The sequence below is a fragment of the Coffea eugenioides genome, chromosome 2 (genome assembly GCF_003713205.1).
Source record: "Coffea eugenioides isolate CCC68of chromosome 2, Ceug_1.0, whole genome shotgun sequence".
Lineage (NCBI taxonomy): Eukaryota > Viridiplantae > Streptophyta > Magnoliopsida > Gentianales > Rubiaceae > Coffea > Coffea eugenioides.
Window position 1 is genome coordinate 17,717,545 of NC_040036.1, and position 20,706 is coordinate 17,738,250.

At 35.2% G+C, this 20,706-nt stretch overlaps 3 protein-coding genes and 1 non-coding gene across 5 annotated transcripts; 3 read left to right on the forward strand and 1 right to left on the reverse strand.

Annotated features, from left to right (window-relative positions):
• Window positions 1–4,822: 4,822 nt before the first annotated feature.
• Window positions 4,823–9,381, forward strand: LOC113760370 (D-ribulose kinase). 2 transcript variants are annotated; one of them, XM_027302919.1, is made up of 9 exons: window positions 4,823–5,075; window positions 5,225–5,493; window positions 5,789–5,928; window positions 6,023–6,275; window positions 6,407–6,539; window positions 7,179–7,267; window positions 7,447–7,724; window positions 8,835–8,904; window positions 9,005–9,381. In XM_027302919.1, the coding sequence occupies exons 1-9, from the start codon at window positions 5,009–5,011 to the stop codon at window positions 9,206–9,208; spliced, it is 1,503 nt and encodes a 500-aa protein (XP_027158720.1). In that variant the 5' UTR covers window positions 4,823–5,008; the 3' UTR covers window positions 9,209–9,381. The 2 variants fall into 2 exon arrangements, with proteins under 2 accessions (XP_027158720.1, XP_027158721.1); XM_027302920.1 differs by having other exon boundaries at window positions 5,225–5,469.
• A 3,645-nt stretch (window positions 9,382–13,026) lies between these two features.
• LOC113758399 (protein terminal ear1-like) lies at window positions 13,027–15,038 on the forward strand. Its single transcript, XM_027301268.1, has 4 exons — window positions 13,027–13,676; window positions 14,110–14,298; window positions 14,398–14,539; window positions 14,931–15,038. The coding sequence occupies exons 1-4, from the start codon at window positions 13,027–13,029 to the stop codon at window positions 15,036–15,038; spliced, it is 1,089 nt and encodes a 362-aa protein (XP_027157069.1).
• Window positions 15,039–19,150: 4,112 nt separating this feature from the next.
• TRNAP-CGG lies at window positions 19,151–19,222 on the reverse strand. Its single transcript has one exon. It is a non-coding gene; the product is annotated as a tRNA-Pro (tRNA).
• Window positions 19,223–19,343: 121 nt separating this feature from the next.
• Window positions 19,344–20,667, forward strand: LOC113760934. Its single transcript, XM_027303690.1, has 3 exons — window positions 19,344–19,950; window positions 20,040–20,246; window positions 20,344–20,667. Exons 1-3 carry the CDS (start codon window positions 19,432–19,434, stop codon window positions 20,407–20,409), a joined length of 792 nt encoding a protein of 263 aa, XP_027159491.1. The 5' UTR covers window positions 19,344–19,431; the 3' UTR covers window positions 20,410–20,667.
• Window positions 20,668–20,706: the final 39 nt, after the last annotated feature.

A 20,706-nucleotide genomic window follows, 5' to 3' on the forward strand; every position in this document is an offset into this window, starting at 1 on the left:
AATATTAAATTTAATCATTTTATCTTATATTATAAACTAAATAAAGAGATAAATATATTTAAAAATTTTCAAATCACACGTTATCCAATATTCCAATACAATAAACACTTATTGAACTATATCTCCAAAGAGTATACTTAAAAGCAATTAATAACTACTTTTATTAAAAGCTCTATTGAAAAAAATATTTTTTAATAAATTACCGCAACTCCAAATGGACCCTGTGTGGGTTTTGAGTTTGGATTATAAATAATCAACAAATATACCTAGACTTTAACATTCTTAATAAATTTACGGGATTTAGGTCAAGATATGATCTAAAAAATTTGAGAAGTTGAACATAAAAACGTACAAATTGTGATGAAGTCTTTGGCAGGTGATTTGTGACATAAGAACTACTTTAAATAGCGTGCCTTGCATTTAGATTAAAGTGAGCCTCCTCTCCTTTTAATTTTTTGTTTTTATCAATTACATCGGCATGCATATATGCGATTTCTTATTTTTATTTTTTAAAAGGAGGAGAGACGGCAAACGGATTTCTTTCGCCGAACAAACACACTTTTTACATACGAAAAAGCAAAGTGGTTAATTTCAGGTAATTTACAGATACTAATTGCTTGGGAGTTGGGCCAATTCCCAAACTTTCTGCTCCACGGAGTACCCATATCCGAACGACCCCTGTTCTTACTACAAATTAATAACCACGCCGTCAGGATCGGATGCCTCAAAACGTAATGAATATCGGGAGTTGGATCAGATCAACAACCGTCTGCCTTTGCAGCATCTACTTTTTGGCCTCTCTCACGTGAAAATGGTGAGGGTTTTGGTGATAAAATTGGACCATAACCGTGCCTTTGGAGTCATACTTTATAAAGTATATATATGCACGGAAATGAGTATTACGAGAATCATTGAGAAAAAAATTCAATCAAACTGATAAAACCAAACATGCAAAATTATCAATAAGTTTCGAAAAGATCACTGGTAGCTTCAGGACCAATAATGAAACCAATCAGGCTTGCTACGAATTACTCCATCTTAATTGCACCAACACATGAAACCTACCACAAATTACACACCAAAATGTTTGTCAACCAACCCACGCACGCGAGACACACAGCCAGTTCACTGAAGTTGCATATTGTTTAAAAAAATGGTATCGGATTACTACCCCAACCTACCCCCAAAAAATTTTAAAAATAGAAAAATATTTTTAGGACCAGTTTTTAGTGGTAGTGGTTAAAATAGCAAGTTAATTAGACTGAGTGTTTGGGGAAGGATTAGATTAGGTGATGAGGTGTAAGTAATTATAAACAGAATATTCTAAATTTAAGATCTTCTTTTTATATAAAAAAAAAAAGGGGACGGATATCTACCCTCCTATCCCAGAAAAGCTAATACAAACGTTCGACGTGGAAATCAATCGAGCACCAAATGATTTGGTGATGAATATTGAGTAGCACGCGAATAAAGACGAGGTAAACGTCGAGAAGCAACGCGCTACGCTGACGTTTACGTTCGTGCAACAATTTTTGGGGAATAGACAGAAACGTCGCATTCTTCCATCCATGATCAGGAGCATGCGGCTTTATTTATCCATCTCTCCATAGCCAAGTATAGAAAGAGTAGAGAACGATTATTGGTTTAGTTATATGCTACTTAAGATGGACTTATGTTCAATTAACTAGAGCACGAGAGATTAATCTAACTTTTGAGAGAGAGAAACAGCGATTGTTTTTAATTATTTTTAAAACTAATTTTTAATTTACATATATGATATCGCAAAAACAAAAAAATACTATAATAATTATTTCAAATAATAATCCATGTAAAGACGCTTGAATGGTACTCTATTCAAACGTCGAGTTCACGCTGGCTTGCTCTGGCTTAATAATTCTTTTGCATTTCTGGTTGATATTCTACAAAAGAGGAGTAAATTCGAAAGAGTAGTGTAAGACAAGAAGGATAGGTGGTGTGGGGAGTTCCTAACTTCCCATCATTAACCCATCATATTTCTTCTATAGCTTGACAGCACATGCAACCTTTCTACTACTATAGTAGCCTGTGGTCCTTGCGTGCGATCGCAATGGGACGGGGCTGGGGCCTTCAGCATCATGTATGTTGTGAATTGCATATTTGTATGCCTAATCTTTTTTTTTTTAGTCCAAATTAACTCTTGGGCATTAGCTCAACTGCATTAGTCTTTACAATAATGTTTGTTGATAAGATATAAAGGAGTTTTTCGTCCAATATCAATGCGTGCAACTTACTTTTAGCCACACCATTTTTTAAGCTAATGTTGCTACTGTGGAGGTTGATGGATTAATATTCCTTACAGTAAAGATTTAGATTCATGAACCTTATCCCTCTTCACAATTGAAATCTTGTACTTTAGAACCGAGAATTTTTTTTTTTGTACTTTTTCGAACGAAACCTTCAGGGCCTTTCAGCCGGTGAAAAAAAATGTGCTGTGGTTATTTTTTTTTTTTGTGGGCAGGGTGGGGAGTTAACCTTAAGCTTGTCCACGGTCCCTTAAAAATTATGATTAACTTTTTATGTGTTGATAGTGTAGTGTTTCTTTTTACACTATTATCTTTGATCGTATACTACATGTCCACGATTTAAATTTTGAATTTAAATTCATGTTATGCGGCATGATCTAAACATAGCAGTGTAAAAAAAGTTATCATATGATAATATATTCAAAAGTTATCCAAAAAGTTACTTCTTCCATCACATAAAGATAGGTTCATTTTTCTCTTGTGATTATTTCAAATTATAGACTTCTTTCTTTTTTACATGGGCAGTTAGTTAACCAAACATTCTATTCTATTGACGAACCATTATAGGAGTAATAAATCCAAAACTAAACTTGTATTAAGGTATCGCATATGAGTAAAGTACTAAACAAAATTGATTACATTAACTTACATTTTTTAATCTAGGTAAAAGTGAAAGTGAAATCTATTTTTGTGGGAAGTAGTTTAGGATTTTCTATAGGCTTTGGAACATTAGTTTAGGATGAAAAGTGGGCTGGGCCTTGGCGAGTGGTGCATTCAGCCCAAGCCATTCATAAACAAACTTCGGCCAGCCTATAGTTTAGAACGGATGGCTATAGCAGAAGAGCCGTCGACCAAAGTCGGCAAACTAGATTTAGGTGCGTTTGATAAAAATTAAATCTGAAATTTGAATTATAAATTTGTTAAATTGCTGAATTGTTAAGCATTGAAATTTTAAAATTTGAGTGTATTCTTTATCATATGATAAGTAAATAATTCGGAATCACTTAATTAATTAAGATTTATATTTTTTGTTATAAAACATGTCTAAACATATTAAAATTAAAATTTATTAAATTTAAATGTTGAATTAGATAATAAAAAAGGGGCCTCAGTCGGCAGAAAACCAAGGAGTTTGCCTTTTTATTCTTTTCGAAATAAATTACTTAAATGGCACTTGAATTATTTAGTTTTTATATTTTGGCCATCCAACCATGAAGTATATGACATTGCACCTTGAAAATGTAAGGACTGCATATTCTTAGTCCTTTCGTCAAATCTATCAGTCAATCCTTACAAAAGTTATATCAAAACCACGTAGTTTTAAAGTTCTAGTTCTCCCAACTTTGTCTAGTAACTACTGAAACTACTAGTTGTCAGTTAAAGATAGTTAATCATGACTTGACTACTATCATTCAAATGTCATAATCTCATGAAAATACACACGTCTCCGTCAACATTGATGGCGGAAATTAATTGCGATAGCTATTATTGTATGCATTTTATAAGTTTAGGAGGCAATGTGAAACACTTAATAGTTAAAGGGGCAAAGGTATAAAAATTTAAAAGTTCTAGAGCCATTTAGGTAATTTAATCTTCACCCTGCCCGTCAAGTGGTAGTTTTGGTGAAGTGAGTTGAACACGGAAATAAACAATTTTTGAAGCATTTATTTTAAAAAAAATCTTACTTTAAGCAAAATCTATACAATATAAATACCTGAGCAATAACAGTTGATATAAACATTTTTGGTCCTTTTTAATATTTTTAATCCTTATAAAGTTTAATTTTTACCCTAATTACCTAATCACATTTTTCAATATAACTACATAAACACCCTACGTATTGTATCTACCAAATTACTATAATCATATAAATCAAAGTTTTTTCATAAAAATTTTATATAAATTTTTTATATGTAATAAATAAAATTTACATAAAATTGATTATTTTAATTATTCCCAAATTGCAGACACATTGGGTGTGCACTTAATGCTAGCAGAATTAATATGATAGATACAAACTAAATGATGGTCCACTTTTTTAAATTTTTTTTTTTAAAGATTCTTATCTTTACTCCATTACCTATATGTGGTGAAATTCAACCGCTTTTTTAGATATGAACTCATTACTTTATTCCTTGAAAGAAAATAAAATATCATAACGTACAAAATGAGTAATTTTAGTTAAAAAATGGAAATAAAGAGCTAGGAACCAGGATCAATTATTGGATTGGCCATTTTTTCAAAAATAAAATTTTCAAATACAATGCTACAGTAATACACAATAACTCAAAAAATATCTCATCCATACAATATATCAAATATTTAAAAAAAATTTATAGTAAAAATTTTTCATATACACTATTATAGTAAAATTTTTTAAAAACATTCTCAAAAAAAAAAAGTTAAACCAAACGGAGTAAAATTTTTATGTGTTTGGATACCCAATTTTTTGGAGCACGAAGACTAATAAAACGGCCTAAGGGTAATATTTCTCTTGTCAACCTTATTACCATCATCTTAGTGGAAACGAAATCTTGGAGCGAGGCATCATAATTATTCTGGCAGTCCCGCCCTGCCAAGTTTTAGCCACCACATAAAAATCCCGGGAACAACACACTTTCAGCTTCCGCAAATCGTAGCGGCTTCATCCATCTCCTAATCGTACACCACTACTCCGCTGGTCACCAATTTTATCCGCTGGAGCTGAGATAGAAAACGTCAAGAAAATGGTGACCTCTGTTTACGCGTCCCAAAGTCTGTTGCTTCTGGTCCAACCTTCATGCCTCAAATGGAGTAAGTCTTGTTCCCGCTTTCCGTTTTCAAACGCAAGTAAATGTAATAAGACGCTGCTCTGATATTGTTGTCTTTAATCTTTTACCTTTATTTTATTTTATTTTTTATTTCTGGTGAAGCTGTCTTTAATCTTTACCTTAATGTTTCAGGACTTCCTACTTCAAAAAAGCTAATAATATCAAGTGGTTCAGTCTTTACAATCGGACACAAATCAAAATCAAAACAGCCAATGGTTACATTTCGGAATAGTAAAAGGGATGCTAATGCTGATTTTGAAGCGGGGAAGCGGCTTTATCTGGGGATGGACTTTGGTACCTCTGGAGCACGCTATGCTTTAATTGATGAGGAAGGGAATATACTTGCCGAGGGGAAAAGAGACTACTCTTCGTTTATGGTAGCCTTTCAATTTGAGGCAATGGTTTGTTGATCCATATCTAATATATATATATATATATATATATATATATATATTTTAAAGTTAAGTTGGTCTTCCCGTATATTGTTGCTTAAAGGTAAGGTAGAACCGTAGAAGTATAGCAACTTGAATTTCAAGAACTGAATTAATTAACTAATAAGTGTTGGCACGGGGTTTAAATTGGGATTAAGAAGTGAATTTACAAGGATTGTTTTTCTTTCTTTTTTGGGATTAAGAAGTGAATTAATTTGTTTACTCCATCACTAACACCTGGAGCTGGTTTTTATCTTCTAGAAAGAACAAGGAAAAAGTTGATTTGGTGCAGTCCTGGAAAAAGACACTCTTCTCACTCCTCGAAGATGTCCCTGTGAGTCTTCGGTCAAATATTGCATCCATTTCCGTTGATGGAACTTCTGCCACAACCATGATCATGGATGGGTAGATACTTCGTAATTTGACTTCATTTATATTTTTTTTCTCTGCTTCACAAATTCCCTACTTTTGACTAAAATCTGCTCCAATGTAAATTTAGCAAAACTGGAGAATCTTTATCCAAGCCATTTCTCTACAACGACAGTTGTCCTGATGCTTTGCCATTGGTAAAGTCCATTGCTCCTGAGAACCACACAGTATGCATAGGATCTTCTACGCTTTGCAAGCTTGTATCCTGGTGGAACTCTTGTGGTTCAAATAAGGATTCCGTGGTGCTGTTGCATCAAGCAGATTGGTTGTCGTGGCTCCTTCATGGCAAGCTAGGAGTTTCTGATTATAATAATGCACTGAAGGTATTATGTTATTCATTCCCAATCTTCTTTCCCCTCCCCCGCCCCCGCCCCCCACAAAGCCATTGGGACTGCCGGAAATTGCATTGAGATTTTTGCGTCCCTTTACACATTATTGGCCAATTCTCTCTCAGGTGGGCTACGATCCTGAAATTGACTCCTATCCACCTTGGCTGCTCGCTCAACCCTATTCTTTTGTTTTACCTTCAGTGCAAGCTCCTGGCACTCCAATTGGTTATATGAAAGAGGACGTTAGAACAAATTTTGGTACGCTTTTGTTCTACAACATTTTTGTCATCAGTAAATGATCATAAACCGGCTCATAAACCCAATATATCCCTCTTATATGCTCATGTAATTTTGGTCACCAACCAATATGGATGTAAATATTTATTTGTACTAAAATTAGTCTGTACCATCATTTATAGTTCTGATGTAAACATCCGCATTGATGTTATAAATTGCCTGCCCTTTTTCAACAGTCTGCATGTCCTTGTCTCGAGCGTTATGCCTATGAAGTTCTTTTTTAGATCTTTGCTAGTATGCAAAGATTTTCTTTCACTTTTAAGAGATCGAACTATTTTTCATTCATTATCATGTCATTTCTCTTGTTGACAAAACCATTGTCAAATTCATATTCAGTTATGACAGGAAATGAAGTTCCAATTAGGTAGTCTGTTTTCAATTTCCGACCAAATGATGCAGCTTTTCTTATTAATCTATGCTGGATAAAAGTGGTTAGAGTAGTACAAAGGACGTCATTTTTTCAGTTTGAAGTTTTGCATGATTATTAACCATGAGATATTCTACTAATGTATGGTACAGCTTTCTACACTATGATCACCTCGTCCCTTCTAGCTATTGGCATTTACAGTCTGGCCCTCATATCATGCATCATCTGGACAGGTTTCTCAGAGAATTGTGTTATCTGCACGGGAACAACTGATAGCATAGCCGCCTTTCTTGCAGCACGCGCTACTCAACCTGGAAAAGCTGTGAGGTTCTTCTTCATTTGTTTATATAATTCTGAAATCAGAAAGTCGTGTATTCTTGTTGCTTCATTGCTGTGCAAATTTGCTTAAAGGGCCAGCAGATTGGTGTAGTTTGTGCGTGGAACTTACCTCATCTTGTATCGAGTTTGCAAATAAAACATACTCAAATTGATTTTACTCAGGTCACGTCATTGGGTTCCACACTTGCCATAAAACTTCTTAGCACCAGAAGGATTGAGGATTCAAGATATGGGGTGTATAGCCATCGTCTTGATGATAAATGGCTCGTTGGAGGTGCTTCAAACACTGGTGGAGCTGTTCTTAGGCAGATGTTTACAGATGATCAACTGGAGAAACTAAGTGAAAAGATAAATTCTTCAGAAGCATCTCCTCTTGACTACTATCCCCTTCTATCAGTTGGAGAGAGATTTCCTGTGGCAGACCCAAATATGCAACCCAGGTATGCAAAAGGTCTTGACGTTATGAGGAAATTAGTAAAAGAGTTTATAAATGGCATGATGATAAAAAAAAAAAAGAACATATCTGCAAAATTTATGCCAATTCTTCAGTCCTTGATTCTAGTTAGCAAACTCATCAAAATTGAGAAATTCTGCTATTCCTGATTTTTGGTGCTTACTAATTCCTCTGTTATGCATTACTATAATTAGAGCTGTGAGGAAACTATGTTGTGGGCTTGATTACCACGGTCTATAAATAAGCAAATGACTGAACCTTGGGTCTATTCTTGCAAGTTTGCGTTTGCTGCTGACATGCAGTCTGTTTATATGGAGAATCTGCAACTAATCATGTGTTTTACTGTACTGAAGCTTGGTTTCCTGATTATCCATTGGTGTTGATTAACTATTGATCTCCTGTTTGATGATTAATGGTGTATTCTGCTTCAAGTTGAATGAGCAACTTGGTACTGGTAAAAATGTTGAGTTTGAAGTTATTTGTACTCCTGAAATTTTGTAATCATGAGTTGCTGAATATATAACTGGGGTAGTATAGAAAGTTTCGAGTGGATGTGATTGCAAGGACCAAAGAGCAATAGCTTTTAACTAATAAACTCAAATATGCTTTTATTTTACTCCTAACTTTTTGAAGCCGTGGTCTACTTCATACTCTTCTTACCCAGATCCAATAGCTTTGACAGTGAAAAGGGTGTAAAGGGAAAGAGAAAAATTAAGGAAAAAAATGTTGGTCACAAATATGGAGCCTGCTTGGGTTTCATTAGCCATCCTGGAGGCGACATTTTACTGATGTATCAAGGGCTTTGTTGTTCTACCTGTGGATTGTCTGTTATTGGTACTGTTGAGAACAAATGCAAATAGAGGGCTTCTTCAGAACTCAATATAATTATCATATTGTTTGCAGACTTTCTGCTTAGGATTTAAAGCTTCTTTCTCTGTTGCATTTGAGATTTTGTATGAAATTGAACATTCCTGTGCATCTGTAGTTAATTGACATTGCACAAAACATTCCACCTATAACAATGAGCTGCTAACTCTGTTAATGGGTGCTCTGTTTCTTTCCCGTTTCCACTAAGATCAGCCACCTGCTTGTGCAGATTACATCCTCGCCCAGAAAGCGATGTAGAGTACCTGCATGGCATTTTAGAATCTATAGCCCGAATTGAGGTAGAGTACTTGCATGGCAGTCTCCTAAACCCCTCACTTTCCTTTTTTTTTTTGTCATTTAAATATGCTCAGAGAGATCATTTACTTTGATATTGGATAGGCAAAAGGCTACAATTTATTGAAGGATCTTGGGGCAACCCCAGTTGAAGAAGTTTTTACAGCTGGAGGTGGATCAAAAAATGACAAGTGGATAAAGATTCGAGAAAGAGTGCTAGGATTGCCTGTGCACAAGGCGCTGCAGACAGAAGCTTGCTATGGAGCTGCATTATTAGCAATGAAGGGTTCCTCATTGAAAGGAAGGTAATTTAACTAGTAGGAAACTTTGAAACTTGTTATACTAGGATAAACGCCAGAAAAAATGATTGGTTATACCCCTTGTGTGTGTGTGTGTTTTTTTTTGCCCTTTTTGGGTCTCATGACTCTCAGCAATGTCTCCCTCTATCTAAATATATTCTGCGTTCCTAAATTGTCTAGTAACGATCACTCGCACTGTTTAGCAAAGCCACCAATTTTGATGCCTTCATAGATGCACTGGGGGAATATTTACCCTGAGCCTGTAAGCTGCGGATAAAGCAGCAAGGGCATTTAGGTTGATAAGCGCAAAATGCTTGGTGAAATATATGCGCAGACGAGCGAGCTCCTCATAACACCCCCTAAAAGGTCACCAGCTGGACCGTGGTTCGCTTTCGACTCTCTTTTGAGGAATTCGTGCCCCAGTCGTCTGAGTTGGGAAACGGGCGTTGTTACCATTCTTTTTATTTCCCTAATTAATTCGTCAAAAAAAAACTTTTGGATTAAGAATTTACCAGAATCGGAAGGGAACATGAGCCATGATCAGCTGCATTAGGTCGTTGGCGGTAGATATTCTGTATTTACTTTCTAATTACTTTTATCGTTTGTGTAAATCAGCGTCGCGTTCTTTTGCATAACCCACAACTATGGGGCCGGCCAGAGTACAGATCAAGCGGTAATAAAATGGACTGGCAAGATTTCGAAAAAGAAAGAAATATATATATATAGTAAAAGAAAAGCAAACTATTACCACCCAGGAGAAACAAAAAAAAAAAAGGTAAAGCAAACAGCAAAGTCGGTGGTGGCAGGGGCGGCCAGTTGAGTTTAGATATCGATTTTCTGAAGTACACTTGGGGAAACGAAGGAACATTCGCCATCGGAAGCTTCAGACAGCAGGCGTGCCTTCCAAATCACTACCGAATCCCTGCATTTAATGCATTACAATCATGGTCTAGTTACCTAACTTTTTTGGGTGTCTTCCACGCGCTCTTTTGTTTTTCCTTTAAATGTTTTGCTGGAATTTGTTTAAACAACCAAATTGTAATAGTCTATGCCCTAAAAATAGTAATACCAAGTACTTTTGGTAATACCTTCCCTTAGACTAGGCTAGATTAGGTTACAGGACATCTATCGACAAAAAAAAAAAAAAATACTTTTGGTAATAAAAACGGCTAACAAAATCCCAATTGAAAAAGATAGGCCGCGGCATAAGTTGACGAAAATAGGTTTAATTATATTCACACCCCTTGAGGTTTGTCAATAGAAACCTTGTAGCTTGACTAAATTATATGTACCCCCTGTTAGTAACGATTTCTTAACTCTGTTGAGTCTTGACTGATGCTATAAAATGACAATAATGCCCTATTTTAACAGATTTTGGAAAAAGAAAGAAACATAATAAAAGGCTATTTTTTCGTAGAAGAAATAAGCGGATAAAGAACTAAAACAAGAAAAACAATCATTATGTGAATTGCCACCCCTAATTCTCCTGTTCCATCGACACCACCACCTATACGCCCTTTCTTTGTTCTCCTTTCTCGTGTATAAAAACATAATATGCAAACATTGAAATTCGGGCAAGATCTAGAATATGTAGAGGCATGGAAATGTTGTAAGTTATTCATATTATGGTGTTATAATTGAATATAGGCATTCATATTAAACTTGATTTTAGCTTCTAGGATTTGGTATGGATATACTAGCATAATGCTCATGACTTTTGTGCATATTGTTTTTTCCTTTTTTTCGGGTGATTGATGTTGGTTTTTTAAAACTCATGTTCTTGGATCAGTAATACCTAGATAGCATATTTAATTTATTTGAAAAGAAGAGGCTGATAGTATAGGAATACAAATATTGAGAACTCTCTTTGCAAGACTCTGCCGCTAAAAGCTGTAGTCACAAGTAAATATGTTAAGATTTTTTGTTTGGCGGATTGGGCAATAAGAGGGAATAAGTGTAAGTGAGAATTATAGAATTCAAGACCTTCCATAGTCCCACTAACATTATAAAAAAGTTCAACACACAAACTCAATCAAACTGTGGTTTATCTTTCGTTGAAGATTTTTAAACAATTGAAGTCGTAGGTTGATGTTTTTATACCTATAAATAAATAACTTACTATTATCATTAACTTCCATCGAATACTTGTACACTTCAAATGCCGACAAATACCTGAGAGAGAAGATGACACAAAAGGAAACAAAGAAAACTTAATAATAAGTAAATATTAAGGATAATCTTTCAAGTAAGTCTTATATGCACCGACAATATATACATTTCTACCGTTAGATCCATGATATACATGCAAAAGTCGGAGTTCAAATTTAAATTTTGCATAGTTATCATTCATCAAATACTGACAATGTAACATTGCCAGTATAGAAAAGATTAATTCTAATCTTTAAATATAAATCACGAGGTTAATTGAGTACAGACCTAACCTTCAGAGAGATAAAATGCAATAAGAGCCACAGTTCATAGAAAGTTAAGGCTTTGCTTGGATTGCTATTTTCCGTAGAAAAATTTCGTCATTTTCCGTGAACACATTTCCCCATTACCTTTTTTCCTCACATACATCAAATCGCTACAGTAATTTTTCCATGAAAAATGACGGAAAATGCAATCCAAACGGGACCTAAAGTTACAATTGTATCTATGAGACGTTTTAGATTTCTCAACTTTAGAGTATATAAGAAATAACAACAAAGGAGCTTATTGTAATCGACCTTTTAAAGTAGCTTATGTAACTGTTAGACTTAGGACGTTTTAGTCTGCGCGCAGCGCATATGTCACATAATATTTTCTATTTGGATAATTGATTTTTTAAAATAATATTTCGCTTGTATCATAAATATATTTCTCAATTCATCATTTTATATTTTTAATTATTTTTTATTTTATATACATAACATCATAAAAAATATTATAGTAATTATTTCAAATAATATTCAAGAGAAATAACCCAACGTTAGCTATCACACTTGAACAAGATTGTGATACATTTAAGTACGTTTTTCAATGATTTCACAACAAAATTCAAACAAAAAAAAATGAAAATGATAGTCATATTTACGTAACTCATGTTCCTTTCAATTTCAATGTAAAAGGAGATTTCAAATTGGAGATCGTTGGCATTTACGAATGATGTCATATGTGCAACTCTTCCTAATTTATACCCTTCAAATTGTTATCACCTATTTTTTCTAAATTATACACTAATTTTTTTTTAACTGTAATACCTTTTATATTTGGGTAAGTTATACTACTATTAAAATAAGGGTTACCCATTTACATGTTTCTTCAAATGACGAGATAAATTCGATTAAGAAACAGACAACCTAGATATTGATTACATGACATTCGCTACATTAATAGTAGCAATTTTGAAAAATTAAACATTCTCTAGTGCATGATATTTACAATTGTGTCTAGTATCAAGTTTGGTATTTATACGCCCAGAAAAAAAAAGGTTTGGTATTTATTATTTTTATATATTCTTACAAGCTATTGTTAGGGTGAAAAAAATGTGCAAGAAATTACCAGATCCTAAAAATAGTACGAGTGAATTATTTTACTATTTGGTTAACAAAAAGTCTTTGAACTTTTTAAGGTACACAAGATACTCTCCAGAGTCCAGTGCTCTCTCTCTCTTCTCCGGTTCATTCTTTCTGGCTTTCTGTATATTAGTATTTGCGAGCCTCGAGATTATACCTATCAACTTGTACGTCTTCCCACCTCTTTTCCTCTCCTTGGTACTAAATCAAAAATGGCTCGCTTTTGATCATTTCCAAATCTTTCTCTCGTCTCTTCTTCTTCTTCTTCTTAACCATGGCTGCAGCTCCCAAGCGTCTCAATCCTCAAGCTCCTGAATACATGCCCTTATTCAACGCCTCGTCCATCACTGCTCACTTAAATAATCTTTCGTTAATACACGGACCAAGCTCCTCCCCCATACCACCGCCGCCTGCCTTCCCAACTTCCTGCATACCTTTTCTTCATCCAAATCAGCCAGCTTTCCATCTTCCGCCTTACATCCACAATGAACCCTTTTACACTGACTCCTTTTTTCTACACCAATCTAGTTACTTCCCTCTTCCTCCACCACCACCACAGGATGATGCTGATATAGATGTCTCACCAATTTCACCACCGGCGGCGTCTTCTCCTCTTGCAACAAGTGAGCCAGTAAGAAGGGGTCCAAGAGTTATCACTCATAAACAGTATTATGAGCCAAAGTTTTCCAGGGCGAGAGCTGGAAGAGGTGGCTCTTGGCTAAATGGTAGGGGAAGAGGAGGAGGGTCTCGAAGAAGAGGAAGCTCTAGGGAATGGCTGAGAAGAAGAGGGTCTAGTCCTTCTATGCTTGAAGAAAGGAGAGGCTACCAGAGCAGGATTTATGTAGAGAAGCATGGCACCTTACCACTTAGAAGCTATGAAAAGAAAACTACTGTCATGATCAAGAATATACCTAATGAATACACGTACTAGTACTACTGAACTCCTTTGCTCACTCTACTTTGAGTATTAAACTCTTTCATTTATTCCCCTCATTTAATACTTAACATCAGGCCGAAAGTTAAATCGCTGAAGGTGGCTGTTAGTATTAGAACTTGAAGATTCGACAATTTAATGCCACTGTACCAAGTTTTATAAAGTGATGTGTTTCTTGCTGCTCCACTTTCTATTCTGTGTCTCTTTTTCCCTTTTTTGGGTCAAAATTCTATTCTGTGTATCTTGCTTACATGCAGTTACATTTTGTTTGTTTTTCTTTTTGGGGTAATATCTGTCTGTTGCTTGTTTTAATTACTAGTTCGTCACTTCAGTGGGAAGGCAAAACGGGGTCTGACATTAGGATAGGAGTACTAATTCTGTATGCTTGAAAGAAGCTTTTGTTTCTGATTCTTTACTTATCAGTTGGATTGTCTACCTCGTACATCTAATAGCTTCGGCAACTGAAATCTGTAGTCGGTGGATGCTTGTGGAGTTCATGGACAAGCATTGCATGCTGGAGAATAGAAAGACTGAGCAGGGGATTACGTCTATAGAAGCTGGACAAGAACCTCTTTCAGCTTATGATTTCCTGTACTTGCCCATTGATTTCGGGTAAGCCTCTATACCTTCTCCTCTGGGCTTTCTGTGTCCTTTAAGTTTGCAATTTCAAATGAACTAGCGACATAATCTTTATTTTGGTGGGTTTTGCAGAACTGGAAAGAACAAAGGCTATGCATTTGTGAACTTCACTGAACCACAAGCTGTATGGAAATTTTTCAAAGAATGTGACTCTACAAAATGGGATTTCAAGGATTCTCCCAAGACCAGAAAAATTGTCTGTGCAAGTATCCAGGTAAGTATCTAGGCACTGTTTTCTCTTTTTTAACTTGGCCTCGGTTTTGTACCTAAGTTATACTATTGATCAGGGTAAAGAAGCACTAGTTAGACATTTCCAGAAGACTGATTTCGAATGTGAATCAGACGAATTCCTACCCTTGTGCTTCAGCCCACCTAGGGATGGTTCCGGGGATTCGGTCAAACTCACCCCTATTGGAAATGTTGGAGGGAGATCTCTCAGCAACGGCTCTGGACGCTATAACCAAACCAAGCATCGCTTCCTCGTTTGAGTTTCATCGTTTGGTTACCCGGAGCAAACCAAGCATGCATCAAGTGTTCTTTTACGTTGAGTAGAAGATTTCTTCTCCTCCACTGCAGTCTTGCGTACCCTTTTTTATCTTTTCCAGTTGTGGTGCCCTGCTGACAATGCAAACTCGTTGTCTGGTGCTTACTGCTTAGACCTTACATCCGTTTTGCTAGTTGGAGTGGTCGTCGCAGTCTTCAAAAAGACTTGAAATTTTAGAGTGGTCAATTAGGGTTTACAATGTTTGTAACAAAAGAGGGTGGATCCTGGCACCTGAATCTCTGGTTAGCATTTAGGTCAGGTGATTGGTTCCACCCTATGTTAGGGTTGTGATATGAAGTATGATGCAGTTGGATATGGTGCATCTTTTATATAAACACTGCGAGATGTAACAAATAAAAGCTGCAAAACTCCAAGCCTATGCAGCCTTATTTATTGTTTTAGCACGTATAATTCAGTTTTCTGTATATGGATGTTTCACTTTTTAGTTAGGTGAGGCAGGTAAATGTTGCCATTCGATTCAAGGTTTTTGTGTCTGACACTACTCATTCAATTCAGCAAAAAGCTAGTTTTGTTTTTTGCACAATCACAAAATGTTCTTGTTTGGTTTAGCTTTTGATTTTCTGTTCTCATTTACATTTGGACTGGGACTACACATCTCCAGGACGATCAAATGGTTTGGGGTCTTTTTGCTAGAATTCCCAGGTCTTCCAACAGTGGTTGATAGACATTCCGAACTGTCCAGAAAATGAACTTTTGGCACCATCTATCTTTAACAAATTTTGATGTTGATGATATCTTTCTAAGCTCTGCGGTTAACCTTTCAAGTCATATCACTTCAACCAACTGCAAAATCAGCGTTTTTGGTGGCAGCTCATCTTGGTTTAGGCTTTAGAGAAGAGTGGAGACGTTACATGTAGCCTTTGCAAGTTGTTCTGCGTATTCACAGGGGATAATTTCATAAACCTCCCTTAAGATTTTTAACAATTTCATTCAGCTCTCTTGAGGTTTTGAAAATTTACACATACCTCCCTTATTATTTGAAATGACAATATTGCCCTTAACTATTTTAATGAAATTCTCTTGTTTTGTATGGTTATATTTAGCATGACTTTTCAAATTATTTTTTTCATTCTTTTTCTTTTTTTTTTGCCAATAAAATTATAGAACTACCACTATTACTTCTAATTTATATTATAATCAAACGTCGAACTATTGATTTTTTTTTTACGAGTTAATTTTATATGCAATCTAATATTTTTGTTGATCTTTGGTTTCTATTTTTTGGTATTAAAATAAAAAAAATCCAAAATCACTGCTAAATTATGATAATCCTACTACTCAAAAAATTCATAAACTCTAAATAAATTATTTTAACATTTTCTTTTCTATCTTATAAATCTAAATTCATAATAAAATACCATCAAAAGTATCCTATCATAGTGATAAAATTATTATTATAGTTATTTATCAAATAATAGGTATGCACATAAAAAATTTGACACCTTTTCTTTATAATTATACTAGATAATCTTATAGTTATATAGAAAAGTAAATTAAAACTCTTTACATAAGGGCATTTTTGGATATTTATTTAAAAATTTGATCAAGTCAATATTATTTTAAGATTTTGTTACTAAAATTATCACGTTAAAAGAGGTAAGTGTAATTTTTTAAACCTCACGAGAGCTCGGTGAAATTGTCAGAAACTCCCTCCCTGAAATTATCCATATTCACAGCTTAAGCTGATTTCTGTTTATCATCATTGCTACTCTACACACATATGAAATGAAAATGAAAAGTTAAAAAATTATTACACATCTTTCTTGTAAGTACTACTATTACAAAATGGATTTGGTGGTTCACGTCATCAAGATTTGACGGTAGTGCGTTCTCTTTCTCTCTCAACCTCTCTTCGGGAGCGGAGGGCGGCCAGGGAGGATGACTTTCCGGACAATGAATTTACTCCTGTGTAGTACAAGTTTGAATTTAACTTTGCCAGCACGTTTCTTGATTTAAAAAAAATTAACCAATATTTGGTATGGTAAAACTGTATATGCATATTGATACACGAAAAATACATGTTTGCTTTTAGTTAACGTGTGATTGATTATACGAGTTTTTCTCCTACTAGAATAATCATAGAATTTATAGGTGAAAAGAGGAGTAGTATATCTTACTTAGATTTTGCTGCCTCTAGGGAAATGATTACCGCGGTTAGTAGGTTGCCGGAACCAGTCCCAAAACACGCACAGATGCGTGTACTCACAGTACTTACAGTAACATGTACTTGCAGTATATCTTTATAAATTAATAACCTTGAAACAGTACAAATTCTATTAATTTAAAGAGTTATTAATTAATTGATAAATTAATAATTTATTAATTTTATTGAGTGTCCTTACAATTCAAAAAAAACACTCACTTAATCAATTAAAAATTTATTTTATTTTATAAGAATATAAATGATTCTTCTATTACTAAAAGAAGGCTAAAAGTTTATAAAGTGCAAATCAATCCATATCAACCAGATTTGCAAGTATAATTTAATTCTAGTAACGTACATAACTGATATCATTTTCCTATTGTCCAAAAGACTTAGGAATACTAAACGAGAGATGTCCACCACTATTTTATTAAATGCATGCAATGAATAATCAAATTAATAATATTATATATATAAATGACAAGAAAATATTCTTATAATAAACAAACACAAAATTTTCTTATATATCTCATTGTTAAACTACATCTTCCTATTTGAAAGGTGTTCATAAATAACTGATCAAATACATAAAAGTATTATGTGACTATAGTAGAGAGCATCCCAAAGACTTATATTTTGGAAAAATATGATATGTAATTTCCGTGAATTATTAATTTATGATATGAATGAGATAGAAGGCTTATGTAAAGTTTTCAAAAAATTTTATTATCTCATTATTTTATCTAGATTATTAATTTATAGTTTGTTAACCTAAATCGAGACTAGAAAAAATTATTATATAATAGAGGTTTTTATATATCGAACATTAATTTATAGAGGTTTTACTGTACTTCTATTGATTTGTTAACTTACCATTCTTGCGACGGAAAAAGAAGATTTAATTAATCCCAAAACTTTCTTAAGCCTTGAGGAACTTGTATCATCTTAATTTGACACCACATGGCATTTTTCGATGGAGTAATTAAATAATTATTGGTTCAGAAAAATCTATATATTATGGATCCATGCTCAAGTACAATTCCACTATTGGGACCTAGCAAAACTCCTTTAACTATAACTCTTTAAGCGTTAGAAGTTGTGTTGTGTAGTTTCTTTACCTGGCTTTGTCATGGTTAGAAAGAAAGCAAGCCATATTTTCATCATGCACCCGATTACCATGAACAGTAGCTGCCACTTGAGTCTGAAAGGTTCATCGGCTTCGTTTCCTTCCTAAATGCTCTGAGATAATTCGCTTTCAAAAAATTGTTGGACATGCAAGCTCAATGGATTACTTACCTTTTAAACGTTCAGCTTGACTTAATCATCCTTCTAAATCTAAAGTTCTATAAAACGATGCAAAATATATTAGAACCAGGACCGGGAGTTTCATTTGGAATAGTCAACAAATTGGACGAGAATTTCTTTTCACTTCACGCCAAAATAAAAAAAAAATCCTAATTAATGTACAAGAAACTAAAAGAGAAATAGTTGTCATCAAGTGATTAAAAGAGAATTGTTACTTGTGTGTTTTCAGATAGAAATGCTTAAGAGGCAGAGGAGAGGAAGAACAAAGGGATATCCTGTTGACGGCGAATTTATGCGACTCATTAATTCTTCTTGATTTTCTAAAAACTTGATCGGACATGCATGCTTTTAGGAATATCGATCATATATATTGCCATTATACTTGAAATTGGTTGTTCCCTAGCTTAAAAAAGAGTTTTCCCAGAATTAAAAGCAAGAGGAAAGATCCGGCATGGTAGAATGGTTTTTAAGTCTTTTGACCACAAAGTGAAATTTTTGTCTATTTGGCATCAAGTAATTTTTTCAATAGATAACTATTTTGTAGTATTTCTCCAAGACATCTAGACAAATGTTTCTGTTAAAAGTAGAAGACGAAAGGCAAATGTTCTGACCGTTTCTTCTTCAGGAAGAATTTAGTGAAAGCGTACAGGAAGTGAATTCAATGTCGTGAAGTAAGGTGGATCATGGTCATGTCACATAAACAGTTTGGCTCTTCTTTCTTCCCATGAAGTGATGACGTAAAAATTTGATTTAACAAAAAAAAAAATTCACTCACTTTAGCTCGAGAAAGAATACAATCAAGCAAGTGATCAGGGGTGTTGCGAGAATCGAACTCGCGACCTCTCGCACCCGAAGCGAGAATCATACCACTAGACCAAACACCCGTCATTTATAAGGTAACTACCATCAAACCTGAAAATAATTAGAAGGAATCAAACGCCCTTTCTTTCTCGAGCAATAAAACAAAATCAATTTGGTAAATGAAAGATAAGGATAATAGTCAAAGTGTACAGTTCTAAGTGTATCTCATCGTCGTCAGTCATCGTCGTCAGTCATCGCCGGTCTCCACTTCTCTTCCGTTGGCCCCGGCCTAATGTTACTCCACCGTATACTCCTCCGGCCCACGCCTCTTCCCTGTTTCCCTCTCTTGCAAAAATCGGTTACCCTCGAGAAAACGACATCGCTCTCCACCACTTCCATGTCCTCCTTCCCAACTCTCTCACCTCGCTTCCTTCCGTTCTCTCGTTCATGGTTCTGCGCTCGATTTTGCTCCGAAGGTCTCCTAGAAGTGCCGAAAGACGTGGAAAGCAGCAGCCCGTACGATGACGAAATTGAGAGTGAGGATGGAGATATTGGAGCTGAAACATCACAAGTAGCATTGGATTCTGCAAGGGGTCTAGACAGGGTTTTGGAGGCGGGAACGGATAAAGAACTGAAGCGTAATGCAAGTGCTAAATTGCCGAATTTGAGTGTGAAAGAGAAGAAAGAATTGGCTTCCTATGCGCAGAGTCTTGGGAAAAAGCTCAAATCTCAGCAGGTGGGGAAGTCTGGGGTTTCTCATACCGTTGTCATGGCTCTAATTGAAACACTTGAAGCCAATGAGCTTCTCAAGGTACGCCAAATTTGTAAAATTTATGATACCGTGTGTCGTTTCTCTATGCTGAAAAATATGGGCATAACTGATGTCTGTCTTGATTACAGCTCAAAATACATAACACCTGTCCTGGGGAGCTAGATGAAGTTGTGCAGCAAATAGAGGAGGGTACTGGATCAGTGGTTGTTGGTCGGATTGGTAGGACTGCGATCCTCTACAGGCCTAGCCCAACCAAATTGAAGGTGGAAGAGAAGAAGAAACGGTCTCGTAGCAGACTTCTTGTGAAGAAGCAACCAACTCTGAGACAAATCCAGGTTTTCTCAGCTTGTGTGACAGACATACTCTGATAGTTGTTGCCGTAACGGTAGCCGTAGCATAGAGATGTTCATCCTTTCTCTTTGACAAATGCAGAACAAAAGTCAACGACCAAGACAATCCACTCGTGGCCGCCGAGGAAGTGGCAGAGCTTCAGGTTAGAATTTTACTTCTGCTAAACTTCGTTTGAAGCCGCCGGAGAATTAGTACCGTGAGTGGGCTGGGAAAACACAACTCATATTACTTGTCCGAAGAGATTGTGCCGTAACACTACTACTACGTTACTATATAGGCTTAGTGCATTATTCATTCAGCTGATAAAATTCATACATGCGATTCTGGAAGTTCTCTTGTTGACTTTTAAAGAATTTTGAGCTTTAGATTGAGCTGTCAGCATTTTATGAAAGCCTGTTATACTAACCACCTCATCCTCCGTTAAAGGGAAATTTTGACAAATAA

Coding starts and splice junctions, on each gene's coding strand:
- LOC113758399 (XM_027301268.1), top strand. CDS start 13,027: ATGGCTGCAGCTCCCAAGCGTCTCAATCCTCAAGCTCCTGAATACATG. Junction 13,677..14,109: donor AATATACCTAATGAATACAC/GTACTAGTACTA, acceptor TTTACTTATCAG/TTGGATTGTCTACCTCGTAC. Junction 14,540..14,930: donor TTGTCTGTGCAAGTATCCAG/GTAAGTATCTAG, acceptor TATCTTTTCCAG/TTGTGGTGCCCTGCTGACAA.
- LOC113760370 (XM_027302919.1), top strand. CDS start 5,009: ATGGTGACCTCTGTTTACGCGTCCCAAAGTCTGTTGCTTCTGGTCCAA. Junction 7,268..7,446: donor CTACTCAACCTGGAAAAGCT/GTGAGGTTCTTC, acceptor GATTTTACTCAG/GTCACGTCATTGGGTTCCAC. Junction 7,725..8,834: donor GACCCAAATATGCAACCCAG/GTATGCAAAAGG, acceptor CTGCTTGTGCAG/ATTACATCCTCGCCCAGAAA.
- LOC113760934 (XM_027303690.1), top strand. CDS start 19,432: ATGTTACTCCACCGTATACTCCTCCGGCCCACGCCTCTTCCCTGTTTC. Junction 19,951..20,039: donor AAGCCAATGAGCTTCTCAAG/GTACGCCAAATT, acceptor TCTTGATTACAG/CTCAAAATACATAACACCTG. Junction 20,247..20,343: donor CAACTCTGAGACAAATCCAG/GTTTTCTCAGCT, acceptor TGACAAATGCAG/AACAAAAGTCAACGACCAAG.